Genomic DNA, 12,214 nt, shown 5'->3' with positions numbered 1-12,214 from the left:
TGCGCTCAGGCCCGCGCGGGCGAGCACTCTACAAACTTCTAGTTTTTTTCTAAAGAAAAGTTCAGGTCTCCTGGGCCATCATGGATGACGACCCACACGTAAGAATATGGAGCCTGCTTGTCCTCGGAGAAGTATTGGATAGATATGCAAATCCACTGTTACAGTATGTTACACTTCAAAATGCATATCACTGGGGCAAAGTTAATGAAAACAACAACAACAACCCCCCCCCCCCACAGAAAATGGCAGCAGATAAAGTCCATGTGGCCTATCCAGTCTACCCATCCATATCATATACTAGCCTCTAATACCCCTTTCTTTCCTTTAGAGATCCTCTCTGTGCTTGTCCTATGCTTTTTTGAATTCAGATACAGTTTATCTCTACCACTTCTACTACCAAGCCATTCACCACATTCACCCTCTTTTCATAAAGAAGTATTTACTTAGATTACTCCAAGTCTATCCCTTTCAAGTCCATCCTATGCCCATCGTTCCAGAATTTCCTTTCAATTGAAGAGGTCAGCTCCTGTGCATTTATGGTTCGGTGTGGAGTATCCTTGAGGATACTATTGAAACAGGATCTTTAGGGAATCCCAAAAGAGAGGTTTCAATAATGGTGAAAAAAAGCCGGGAGTGTTTAATGGGAGAACAGAGTAAAGGATGCAAATTATCACCGTCGCTTCAAAGCAGCCTGTAGGTGCAAGGGAAAAAACATAACTTGACGTCTTATACAAATGCTAGAAGCCTAAAAAATATGAGAAGTGTGGAGTATATTACTAATGAAGAGGTGGATATAATATGCATCTCAGAGACTTGGTGGTAGGAGGACAATCAATGGGACAGTGTTATCAGGGTACAAATTATATTGCAATGTTAGAGTAAATCAAATTGGAGGGGGGGGGGGTTGAGCTATATGTTAAAGAGGGAATTGAGTCAAACAAAATAAATATTCTACATAAAACAGATAGCAGATTCCTTGTGGACTGAAATTCCATGTGTGAGAGAAAGAGTATACTAGTAGGGCTGTACTATCATCCACCAGGACAGAAAGAACAGACAGATGAAGAAATGTTTACAGAATTAGGAAAGCTGGCAAATTGGGCACATTATAATGGTAATTTCAATTACTCCATATTGACTGGATAAATGTTACATCAGGGAGCACTAGGGAGGTAAAATGTTTAGATGTATTGAATGACTGCTTCTTGGAGCAACAGGTCTAAGAACTGACAAGAGTGGAGCTATTTTAGATGTAGTCCTTAGTGGAATGCAGGGCATGGTATGAGAGGTAACGGTGTTGAATCCTCTGGAACAGTGATTACAACATGATCAAATCTAAGCTATCTGGAGTGAAGTCACTAAGGAAATCTACTATAGCAGCATTTATTTTTTGAAAGGGTGACTACGACAAAATGAGTTAACTGGTTAAAAAGAAGCTAAAAAGGGTCAGCTGCAAAGGTCAGGACTTTAAATCAGGTGTGGATGTTGTTTAAAAATACCATCGTGGAAGTCCAGACTACATATATCTATGTATTAACAAAAGTAGAAAGAAGAGCAAATGACAGCCAGCATGGTAAGGTGAAGTGAAAGAGGCTATTAGCGCCTAAAGTGCATGGAAAAAGAATCTGAAAGAAGAAAAAAGAAGCAACATAAGCACAGTCAAGTTAGATGCAAAGCATTGATAAAGAAGTCTACAAAAGAATATGAACAGAAGTTGCCACAGAGACAAAAAAAAATCATAGTAACACCTTTTTCAGGTACCTCAGAAGCAGAAAGCCTTTGATGGAATCCATGGGTCCATTAGATCATGAAGGAGCAAAAGGAGCACTCAGGGAGGACAAGGCCATAGCGGAGAGATTGAATGCATTCTTTGCTTCTGTCTTTACAGAAATTTACAGAAGAAGATGTAGAGATCTATCTGTACAGATATTTTCATGGTGACGATGCGGAGGAACTGAAAGAAAATCTCTGTAAACCTGGAAGACGTACTGAGCTAAATCGACAAGTTAAAGAGTGATAATCTGGGCCGGATGTATACACCCCAGGGTACTGAAAGAACTCAAACATGAAATTGATGATCTGTTGTTAGCTATCTGTAACCTGTCATTAAAATCGTCAACAGTACCTGAAGATTGGAGGGTGGTCTATTTTTAAAAAAGGTTCCAGGGGATCCAGGAAATTACAGACCGATATGCCTGACTTCAGTACTGGGCAAAGTAGTGGAAACTACTATAAAGAATAAAGTTATAGAATACATAGGCAAACATGGTTTAATGGGACAGAATCAGCATAGGTTCAGCCAAGGGAAGTCTTGCCTCACCAATTTGCTTCATTTCTTGAAGGCATAAATAAACTGTGGATAAAAGTGAGCCAGTTGATGTAGTGTATCTAGATTTTCAGAAAGCTAGTCATAAAGATCCTCATGAGAGCCTCCTGAGAAAATTAAAAAGTCATGGGATAGTCCTTCTGTGGATTAGTTATTGGACAGACAGAGAGTAGGGGTACATGGCCATTTTTCTCAATAGAGGAGGGTGAATAGTGGAGGCCTGCGGGACTTGTTTGGGATAATGCGGGACATAAATGTCACAATAATAATAAACTGGATGCTAGCAGTTATTAGAAAAGGGATGCAAAATAAGACCAAGAATATTATACCTCTGTATCGCTCCATGGTGCATCCTCACCTTGAATATTGCATTCATTCTGATCGCCATACCTCAAAGGAGATATAGCGGAATTAGAAAAGGCTTAAAGAAGAGCGAGTTTAAAGGGGGTCTGGACAGATTCCTGAAGGAAAAGTCCATTGATCGTTATTAAATTTTGGGTTTTTGCCAGGTTCTTGGGGCCTGGATTGGCCGCTGTCAGACAGAGTGCTGGGCTTGATGGACCTTTGGTCTTTTCCCAGCGTGGCAGTGCTTATGCTTATGTACTTATGACCAAAATGATTGGGTCTCACTTCTAGAGTTCACAGTAAAATGCACAGTGAGTTCACAGTTAAGTGCACAGTGAGTACGGAATGGAACAACTAGCAGTGCCTAGTTTATTTTACTTAGTTGCTTTATTTGTACTGTCTACTATGTAACCTAGGCCTTCCAAGCATTGTTACCTTGTTCTGGTTGTTTTCCCTTGCTGTGTGAATAATTTTTTTGGTTTTTTATCATCTTTTTTTAAATTTGTAAACTATTGGGACATTCAAATACTGATAGGCAGTGTATCAAATAAATAAATGTTAAAGTGAAAGTTAGTGTTAATCTTTGTGTAGTCAAAAGGAAGATATACAATCAGTGAAAACTTTTAAACACCGATATATATGATGCCACAGATTTCTCATTAGCATGAGATCCTCAGTAACCACAAATACATACCTCTGTCTGAACCATCCCATGCCGTTGAAGCTCATTGTGCGCACCCAAGTCTGAGATGTCAAACTGCAAAATTAAACAAAAAACACAAATCTTAACTACAGTATGCTGAATTTGAGAAAACGTTTTTGTAGATATCTGGCTTAGACTTTGGAATACATAAACTACACGATTTCCACACAAGCCCATAACTCTTCCAGAAATCTGACTGTGGCATTTTGTATTTTCATGCCCTGCTGCTATTGGAACCAATTATTCTTTATGGCTAGTTCTCTCACATAGTGAATTTCATCCACATGGTGCTTGAACTCTCACTCTGGTCTTATAGTCTCAAGTCTAGTGAGACTGTAAGACCAGCACAGTAGCTGGGCACGAGTGGCACAAGCTCAAAGAGAATCACACAATGGCAAACTAGCAGTGGCATCCACTACCACAGCCAACAGATGAGAGACACAGGTAACTGGATGAAGTCTGAGGGAGGGGGAAGAGGGGCATTGCTGGCTAGGGAATATGGATGGCTGATTAGGTGGGGTGTAGGGGGGTGGCTAACTTGGGGGGTAAGCGAAAACTGGTGAGCAGTTGAAAGGGAAAGGGGGGGGATAAGAGGGGAAAAACAGACATAGCTATTGGTTGGGGGATGGGGAGGCGGGGGTATGAAGATACTGCACTTAGATGACAGAAGTGACTTGACTTAGTAAGATCCTAAAGGAACATAAGAACAAAGTGATGCCCTCCTCTGTACCTTTTCTAATTCGGCTATACCTTTTTTGAGATGCGATCACTATTTTTATACTGAAGTTCCAGACTACATAATTTAACTGTAGCAATTTTTCTGAGTATAACCAGTGTTCGGAGAGTTTTTATTTTTCTAATATAGAGCTAGGAATATAAGTTGTGCTCTTTTTTTCCCTTCGGCAACTGCCTGAACAGAGCTTCGAGTCAGGTAACCTCCCTGTCTTGTTCTCTGTTAAGAGTTCTGAGGGAGTCATCCCTTTTTGGTACCTTCAAAGAGAAGCCATCTCATCCTTCGCCTCAAGCAGCACACTATCTTGAGCTGCCCTGGTGACCAGCTACTGTACCACTGAAAATCTGGCGTGGCATGCTCACTGTGATTTAATTGGGCAGGAGCTTCTCTTAGCCAGTTAAATTGTTCTGAATATCTACCCATTAGTTTATGCAGAATGGACTAGGTTTACCCAGAAACCAGGAAAGCGAAGATACTTACCTGTAGCAGGTATTCTCCAAGGCCAGCAGGCTTCATATTCTCACAAGTGGGTGATGCCGATCCACGTCACCCCATCTGGCATTTGCCATAGTAAAAAAGAGAACTTTGTAGAGTATGAGCCGTGCATGCATGAGTGCCTTCCCACCTGTCACGTGAATGTAGTGTCCTCAGTTTAATACTAAAGTAAAAATAACCAAGGAGACAACTACAAGGGAAGGTGGGAGGGATTCTGAGAATATGAAGCCTGCTGCTTTCTCCGAGGACAAGAAGGCTTCTACAGTGGTGGAAATAAGTATTTGATCCCTTGCTGATTTTGTAAGTTTGCCCCTGACAAAGACATGAGCAGCCCATAATTGAAGGGTAGGTTATTGGTAACAGTGAGAGATAGCACATCACAAATTAAATCCGGAAAATCACATTGTGGAAAGTATATGAATTTATTTGCATTCTGCAGAGGGAAATAAGTATTTGATCCCTCTGGCAAACAAGACCTAATACTTGGTGGCAAAACCCTTGTTGGCAAGCACAGCGGTCAGACGTCTTCTGTAGTTGATGATGAGGTTTGCACACATGTCAGGAGAAATTTTGGTCCACTCCTCTTTGCAGATCATCTCTAAATCATTAAGAGTTCTGGGCTGTCGCTTGGCAACTCGCAGCTTCAGCTCCCTCCATAAGTTTTCAGTGGGATTAAGGTCTGGTGACTGGCTAGGCCACTCCATGACCCTAATGTGCTTCTTCCTGAGCCACTCCTTTGTTGCCTTGGCTGTATGTTTTGGGTCATTGTTGTGCTGGAAGACCCAGCCACGACCCATTTTAAGGCCCTGGCGGAGGGAAGGAGGTTGTCACTCAGAATTGTACGGTACATGGCCCCATCCATTCTCCCATTGATGCGGTGAAGTAGTCCTGTGCCCTTAGCAGAGAAACACCCCCAAAACATAACATTTCCACCTCCATGCTTGACAGTGGGGACGGTGTTCTTTGGGTCATAGGCAGCATTTCTCTTCCTCCAAACACGGCGAGTTGAGTTCATGCCAAAGAGCTCAATTTTTGTCTCATCTGACCACAGCACCTTCTCCCAATCACTCTCGGCATCATCCAGGTGTTCACTGGCAAACTTCAGACGGGCCGTCACATGTGCCTTCCGGAGCAGGGGGACCTTGCGGGCACTGCAGGATTGCAATCCGTTATGTCGTAATGTGTTACCAATGGTTTTCGTGGTGACAGTGGTCCCAGCTGCCTTGAGATCATTGACAAGTTCCCCCCTTGTAGTTGTAGGCTGATTTCTAACCTTCCTCATGATCAAGGATACCCCACGAGGTGAGATTTTGCGTGGAGCCCCAGATCTTTGTCGATTGACAGTCATTTTGTACTTCTTCCATTTTCTTACTATGGCACCAACAGTTGTCTCCTTCTCGCCCAGCGTCTTACTGATGGTTTTGTAGCCCATTCCAGCCTTGTGCAGGTGTATGATCTTGTCCCTGACATCCTTAGACAGCTCCTTGCTCTTGGCCATTTTGTAGAGGTTAGAGTCTGACTGATTCACTGAGTCTGTGGACAGGTGTCTTTCATACAGGTGACCATTGCCGACAGCTGTCTGTCATGCTGGTCTGTAGGGGCCAGATCTCTTACTGGTTGGTGGGGGATCAAATACTTATTTCCCTCTGCAGAATGCAAATAAATTCATATACTTTCCACAATGTGATTTTCCGGATTTAATTTGTGATGTGCTATCTCTCACTGTTACCAATAACCTACCCTTCAATTATGGGCTGCTCATGTCTTTGTCAGTAGGCAAACTTACAAAATCAGCAAGGGATCAAATATTTATTTCCACCACTGTATCTTCTCACAAGTGGGGAATCCCTAGCATCCAGGCTCACCGAAAACAACAAACATTGGTCAATTAGGACTCACAATGGCGAGGACATGACACAGATTAACCTGAAACCATATACAATCTGAATGAGAGTGCAGCCTGGAACAGAATAAAATGGGCCTAGGAGGGTGGAGTTGAATTCTAGACCCCAAACAGATTCTGCAACACTGTCTGCCCAAACCGATTGTCATATCAGGTATCCTGCTCAAGGCAGTAGTGTGATGTGAATGTGTGGACTGAAGACAGTCTTGAAAATTTCTTCAGTGGAGGCTGACCCCAAATAGGCTACCGATGCGGCCATGGCTTTGACATTATGAGCCGTGACGTGACCCTCGAAAGCCAGCCCAGCCTGGGCATGTGAAGGAACTGCAATCTGCTAGAAATGGTGCGCTTCCCAATGGTGACCACCATCTTGTTGGGATCAAAAGAAACAAAATGCTGGGTGGACTGTCTGTAGGGCTTCGTCAGCTCCATGTAAAAGGCCAACGCGCTCTTGCAGTCAAAGGTGTGCAAGCTGCTTTCGCCAGGATGGGCACGAGGTCAGAGAAAAATGCTGGCAGATAATCAACTGATTCAGATGGAACTCTTGACACCAGCTTTGGCAGGAATCTAGGGTGCATGTGGAGGACTACTCTATTTTGATGAAAATTAGTATAAGGTGCATCCACCACTAAGGCCTGAAGCTCACTGACCCTACGAGCTGAAGTAACAGCCACCAAGAAAACAACCTTCCAGGTCAAGTACTTCAGATGGCAGGAATTCAGTGGCTCAAAAGGAGTTTTCATCAGCTGGGTGAGAACGATGTTGAGATCCCATGACACTGGTGGAGGTTTGACAGGGGGCTTTGACAAAAGCAAACCTCTCATGAAGCGAAAAGCTAAAGGCTGTCCACAGATAGGCTTACCTCCTACACGCTGATGATAAGCACTAATTGCACTAAGGTGAACCCTTACGGAGTTGGTCTTGAGACCAAACTCTAAGTGTAGAAGGTATTCAAGCAGGGTCTGTGTAAGAAAGAGGGAATCTATTGCCTTGCTGTCACACCAGACAGCAAACCTCCTCCATTTAAAAGAACAACACCTCTTAGTGGAATCTTTCCTGGAAGCCAGCAAGACTTGGAAGACACCCTCCGAAAGACCCAAGGAAGCAAATTCTAAGCTCTCAACATCCAAGCTGCAAGCCAGAGAATGGAGGTTGGAATGTAGAAGCGACCACTCGTTCTGAGTGATGAGGGTCGGAAAACACTCTAATCTTCACGGTTCTTTGGAGGACAATTCCAGAAGAAGAGGGTACTATATCTGCTGCGGCCAGTATGGCGCGATCAGAATCATGGTTCCACAATCTTGCTTGAGTTTCAACAAAGTCTTTCCCACTAGAGGTATTGGAAGATACGCATAGAGAAGGCCTGTCCCCCAATCTAGAAAGAAGGCATCTGACGCTAGCCTGCCATGGGCCTAAAGCCTGGAACAGAACTGAGGGACCTTGTGGTTGATCTGAATGGTAAAAATCAATCAAGGAGGTGCCCCACACTCAGATGATCTTGTGTGCTACACCCATATTAGAGACCACTCATGTGGTTGCATTATCCTGCTCAGCCTGTCAGCCAGTTGTTTACACTCGCCAGATAAGTGGCTTGGAGAAACATGCCATGTCGGCGAGCCCAATGCCATAACTGGACGACTTCCTGACACAAAGGGCGAGATCCAGTGCCCCCCCGCTTGTTGGTGAAATACCTTGCAACCTGATTGTCTGTTTGAACTAGAATAATTTGACAAGACAGCCGATCTCTGAAAGCCTTTAGAGCATTCTAGATTGCCAGAAGCTCCAGGAGATTGATCTGAAGATTTGTTTCCTGGAGGGACCAAGTTCCTTGCGTGTGAAGCCCATCTACAAGAGCTCCCCATCCCAGGAGAGATGCATCCGTCGTCAGCAATTTTTGTGGATAAGGAATTTAATTGTCCACCACTGAAGAGAGCGTTCAAGCTCCAGGGACACTTGGATGGCATCTTCTAGGCCTCCCGTGGCATGATATCACTGAGAAGTTAGGGTCCACTGAGATGATCTCATGTGCAGGCGTGCCATGGGTATAACATATACTGTGGAAGCCATGTGGCCCAACAATCTCAACATCTGCTGAGCTGTGGCCTGCTGCGAAGTTCTGAACCAAGATTGTCTGTTCACATCTCCAGGAGATAGGCTCGAACCGTCTGCATGCTGAGAAGGGCTCCTATGAACTCTAATTATTGAACAGGGCAGAGATGGCACTTGGGGCAGTTGAAAAAACCCTGAATATTAGAGGGCTTTTTTTTTTAACAAAGAAAAACAAAGTGGGGTAGAAAACTGCCAAAAAGGCACTTAAACGGCGTGCGAGAACCACAAAAAGCAGCTGCTCCTCACATGGAAAAAGTGAAACTGAGGCAGTTGTGTTTGCACAGCAGGCGGGAAGGCACTCACGCATGCGTGGTGAGGCACAGCTTGTGTTCCTTAAAGCTCTAGTTTTTTCTATGGCATGTTTGCCGGACTGGGCAACGTGGATCGGTGTCTACTCACTTGTGAGAATAAGAAAGTCTACTTGTCCTTGGAGAATCAAACTCGTACAATCCACCATACACACCACCCACACCAAATTCACTACACCATTAGGACACCCAACACACTCCATCACCATAGAACCCTCAGAATCTGGACACAATCCTAACACACAAAATGTAAAGTCCCTCATGCTATAATATAAAGTCATTCAAAGAAACCTTTTGATTCATATTTACTAATTTGCAACTTACATGAAGATCCCGGTTGATAAGCCCCAGCATTGCATCTATACATATGAGTGTCCCTGAGCGTCCAATGCCTGCACTGCAGTGAGTAATGATGGGACCTGATTTGTAGATATGCCTCATGTAAGAAATAAAGGTCAGTAGTTGCTCTGGATGAGAAGGTGTGTCATGATCAGGCCAGGCAGTGAAATTCAGGTGTATAATATGTCGCAGTTCACCCGTCTTAAGAATATAAAATAGAGAACAAATAAATGGAATAAGGCAAACATATTAACTGAATGTTGATAACGTTAACATGCACTACATTACCATACATGGAGGGGCATTTTTGATATGATATCTAAATCCAACTTTGGACGTTTTGCAGAAAACATCCAAAATCAAGTGGTGAACATAGCCATTTTCAAAACTGAAAAACATCTTTTTGTTTCAAAAATGTCCATTTCCTAGAACTTTTTTGACATTTTGTGTTCAATGCATTTTTCTTTTGTGACTATTTAAAAATATATTATATACATCAAATGGAAAAATGCAAAAAAAAAAAAAAAAAAGCCATTGGGACATCTGGGGGGCACCCTAGGGGGGAACTGCTGTGGACTTCACATAAAAGGTCTCAGGTACGCATCTCACCATTACTCCTTTATTGTATGATGAGCCCTCAGAAACCTACTGTACCCAACTGTACACCATTACATTTGCCCTTATGTCTGCAGGTGTCACCTATATATGGGTACAGTAGGTTTTTGTTGTGTTTTGGAGAGCTCACACTTTCCACCACAAATGTAACAGTTAGAGTGGGAAATGGTTTCCCTTCTCTACAGTGTACTGCATTGACCAGTAGGCTACTCCAGGGACTGTATGTACTGTTTCTTTCACATCTTTAGGTGGTGGGAAGGGGTAAGTGACCACTGGGGGAGTAAAGGGAGGGGGGGGGGACATGCCTTAATCCCTTCAGTGGTCATCTGGCCATTTAGGGCACCTTTTTATGACATACTGTCATTATTAAAATAGGTCCAGACCAAAATATTTAACTTTTAGCCCTGGATGTTTTTGCTTTGTTCCATTATGGCAGAAAAACCTCCAAGTTGTGGGAATGTCCAAATCCCGCCCCCAGCATACCCCCTTTTGATTTGGACGCATTGCAGATGCATAGAAAAACATCTTAAAAATATGTTTTGAAAATAGCGATTTGGACATTTCCATCTGCAGCTTTGTGCCATTTTTTTTTTGGACTTTTTCTGTTTGAAAATGAGCCTCTTATACAATAGCCAATAGAAAATAAAGATGTACAAAATTGTTAAACAGCAATCATTGTACTCCACGACAAATAAAAAGCCCTATTCTTAAATTAGAGCATGAGCAGAAAATAATTAAATGTTTTTACATGGTTAGAAGGACCTGCTCCCCTGCATACATATGGGCAGCATCAATAATTTAAATATACCCTCAAAACAGTGAAAATTTACTTCTCTGTGTGTGTATATAATTTCTATCTATTGAGAGAGAAAATTTATTTATATATATACTAGTAAAAAAGGCCCGTTTCTGACACAATGAAACTGGCGCTAGCAAGGTTTTCCTTGGAGTGTGTATGTTTGGGAGAGTGTATGTGAGAGTGACTGGTGTGTGAGAGAGAGAGAGAGAGTGAGTCTGGGTGTGCGTGTGTCTGTCAGAGTGTGTGTGTGAGAATGAGAGTGTGTGCAAGTGCGTATGTGAGGCCACAGTGTGGAGAGAGAGTGTGTGTGTGTGCGAAAGAGTGTGTGTGAGGACACAGATTCTTTGTGTGAAGTGACTGTGTGACACATAGAGAGTGAATGTGATACAGTGTGAGGACAGAGTGTGTGAACGTGAGAGTCAGAAAAGACATATGTATGTGTGAGAGAGAGTGTGTGTGTGACAGAGATACTTCCTTCCTCTCTCTCTCTCTCTGGTGTCAGCCCCCCCCTCTCTGTTGTCTGAGATTCCCGCCACTGCACCCAAGCATTGGTGTGCTGGAGGAGGGAGAGAGAGAGAGAGGTGTGTGTGTTGGGGGTGGGGTGGGGGGATGTGTTGGGGGGGGGGGTTCAGTTTGGAAAGAGAGGGGTGCGGAGGGTTCATGAAGCCGCTACAGATGTGAGTGAGAGAGTGAGTGTGTGTGTGTGTGTGTGGGGGGGGGGGGTTTCAGGAAGCGATGCAGAGACAGTGTGTGAGTGTTGGGGGGGGGGGGGGAGGAGGGCAGGGGGTTCAGGAAGCGCTGCCAGATGAGAGAGAGAGAGAGTGAGTGTGTGTGTGTATGAGGTTTAGGAAGCGCTGCCAGATGAGAGAGTGAGTGTGTGTGTGTGTATGGGGTTTCAGGAAGCGCTGCCAGATGAGAGAGAGTGAGTGTGTGTGTGTGGGGGGGGGGGGGGGGGGGGGGTCAGGAAGTGCTGCCAGTTGAGAGAGAGAGGAGGAGTGAGTGAGTGTGTGTGTGTCTGGGTTTCAGTGAAGTGCTGCCAGATGAGGAGAGAGGGTGTGTGTGTTGTGGTGTATGTTGGGGGGGGGGGGGTGGGTTCAGCTTGGAAGAAGAGGGGTGTGGGGGTTCTGGAAGTGCTGCCAGATGGAGTGAGTGAGTGTGTGTGTTGTGTGGGGGAGGCGGTTTATTAAGCATTGCCAGATGAGAGTGAGTGTGTTGTGTGTGTGGGGGTGGGGGGGGGGGGGGGTTCAGGAAGCACTGCCAGATGAGAGAGAGTGTGTGTGTGTGTGTGTGGGGGAGGGGGGGGGGTCAGGAAGCGCTGCCATATGAGAGTGAGTAAGTGTGTGTGTGTGTGTGTGGGGGGGGTTCAGGAACGGCTGCCAGATTAGTGAGTGAGTGTGTGTGTGTGTGTGTGTGGGGGAGGGGGGCAGGGATTTCAGGAAGCGCTGCCAGATGAGAAAGAGAGAGTGTGTGTGGTGGGGGGGGGGGGGGGCGTTGAGGAACTGTGGCCAAATGAGAGTGAGGTGTGTGTGTGTGTGGGGT

The 12,214-nt window shown here is 44.4% G+C and overlaps 1 protein-coding gene across 1 annotated transcript in view; it reads right to left on the bottom strand.

Annotated features, from left to right (window-relative positions):
- Positions 1–3,409: 3,409 nt before the first annotated feature.
- The window catches only part of PTPN13 (protein tyrosine phosphatase non-receptor type 13), a gene marked incomplete at its 3' end in the record, with an annotated part of 651,945 nt that continues 643,140 nt past the window's right edge, over positions 3,410–12,214 (bottom strand). The window contains 2 exon segments of the mRNA XM_030190609.1: positions 3,410–3,428; positions 9,247–9,462. Of these exon segments, the coding sequence (XP_030046469.1) occupies positions 3,410–3,428; positions 9,247–9,462 (235 nt within the window).

This window comes from Microcaecilia unicolor, chromosome 2 (genome assembly GCF_901765095.1).
Source record: "Microcaecilia unicolor chromosome 2, aMicUni1.1, whole genome shotgun sequence".
Taxonomy (NCBI): domain Eukaryota; kingdom Metazoa; phylum Chordata; class Amphibia; order Gymnophiona; family Siphonopidae; genus Microcaecilia; species Microcaecilia unicolor.
This window is presented reverse-complemented; position numbering and strand designations above follow the sequence as displayed.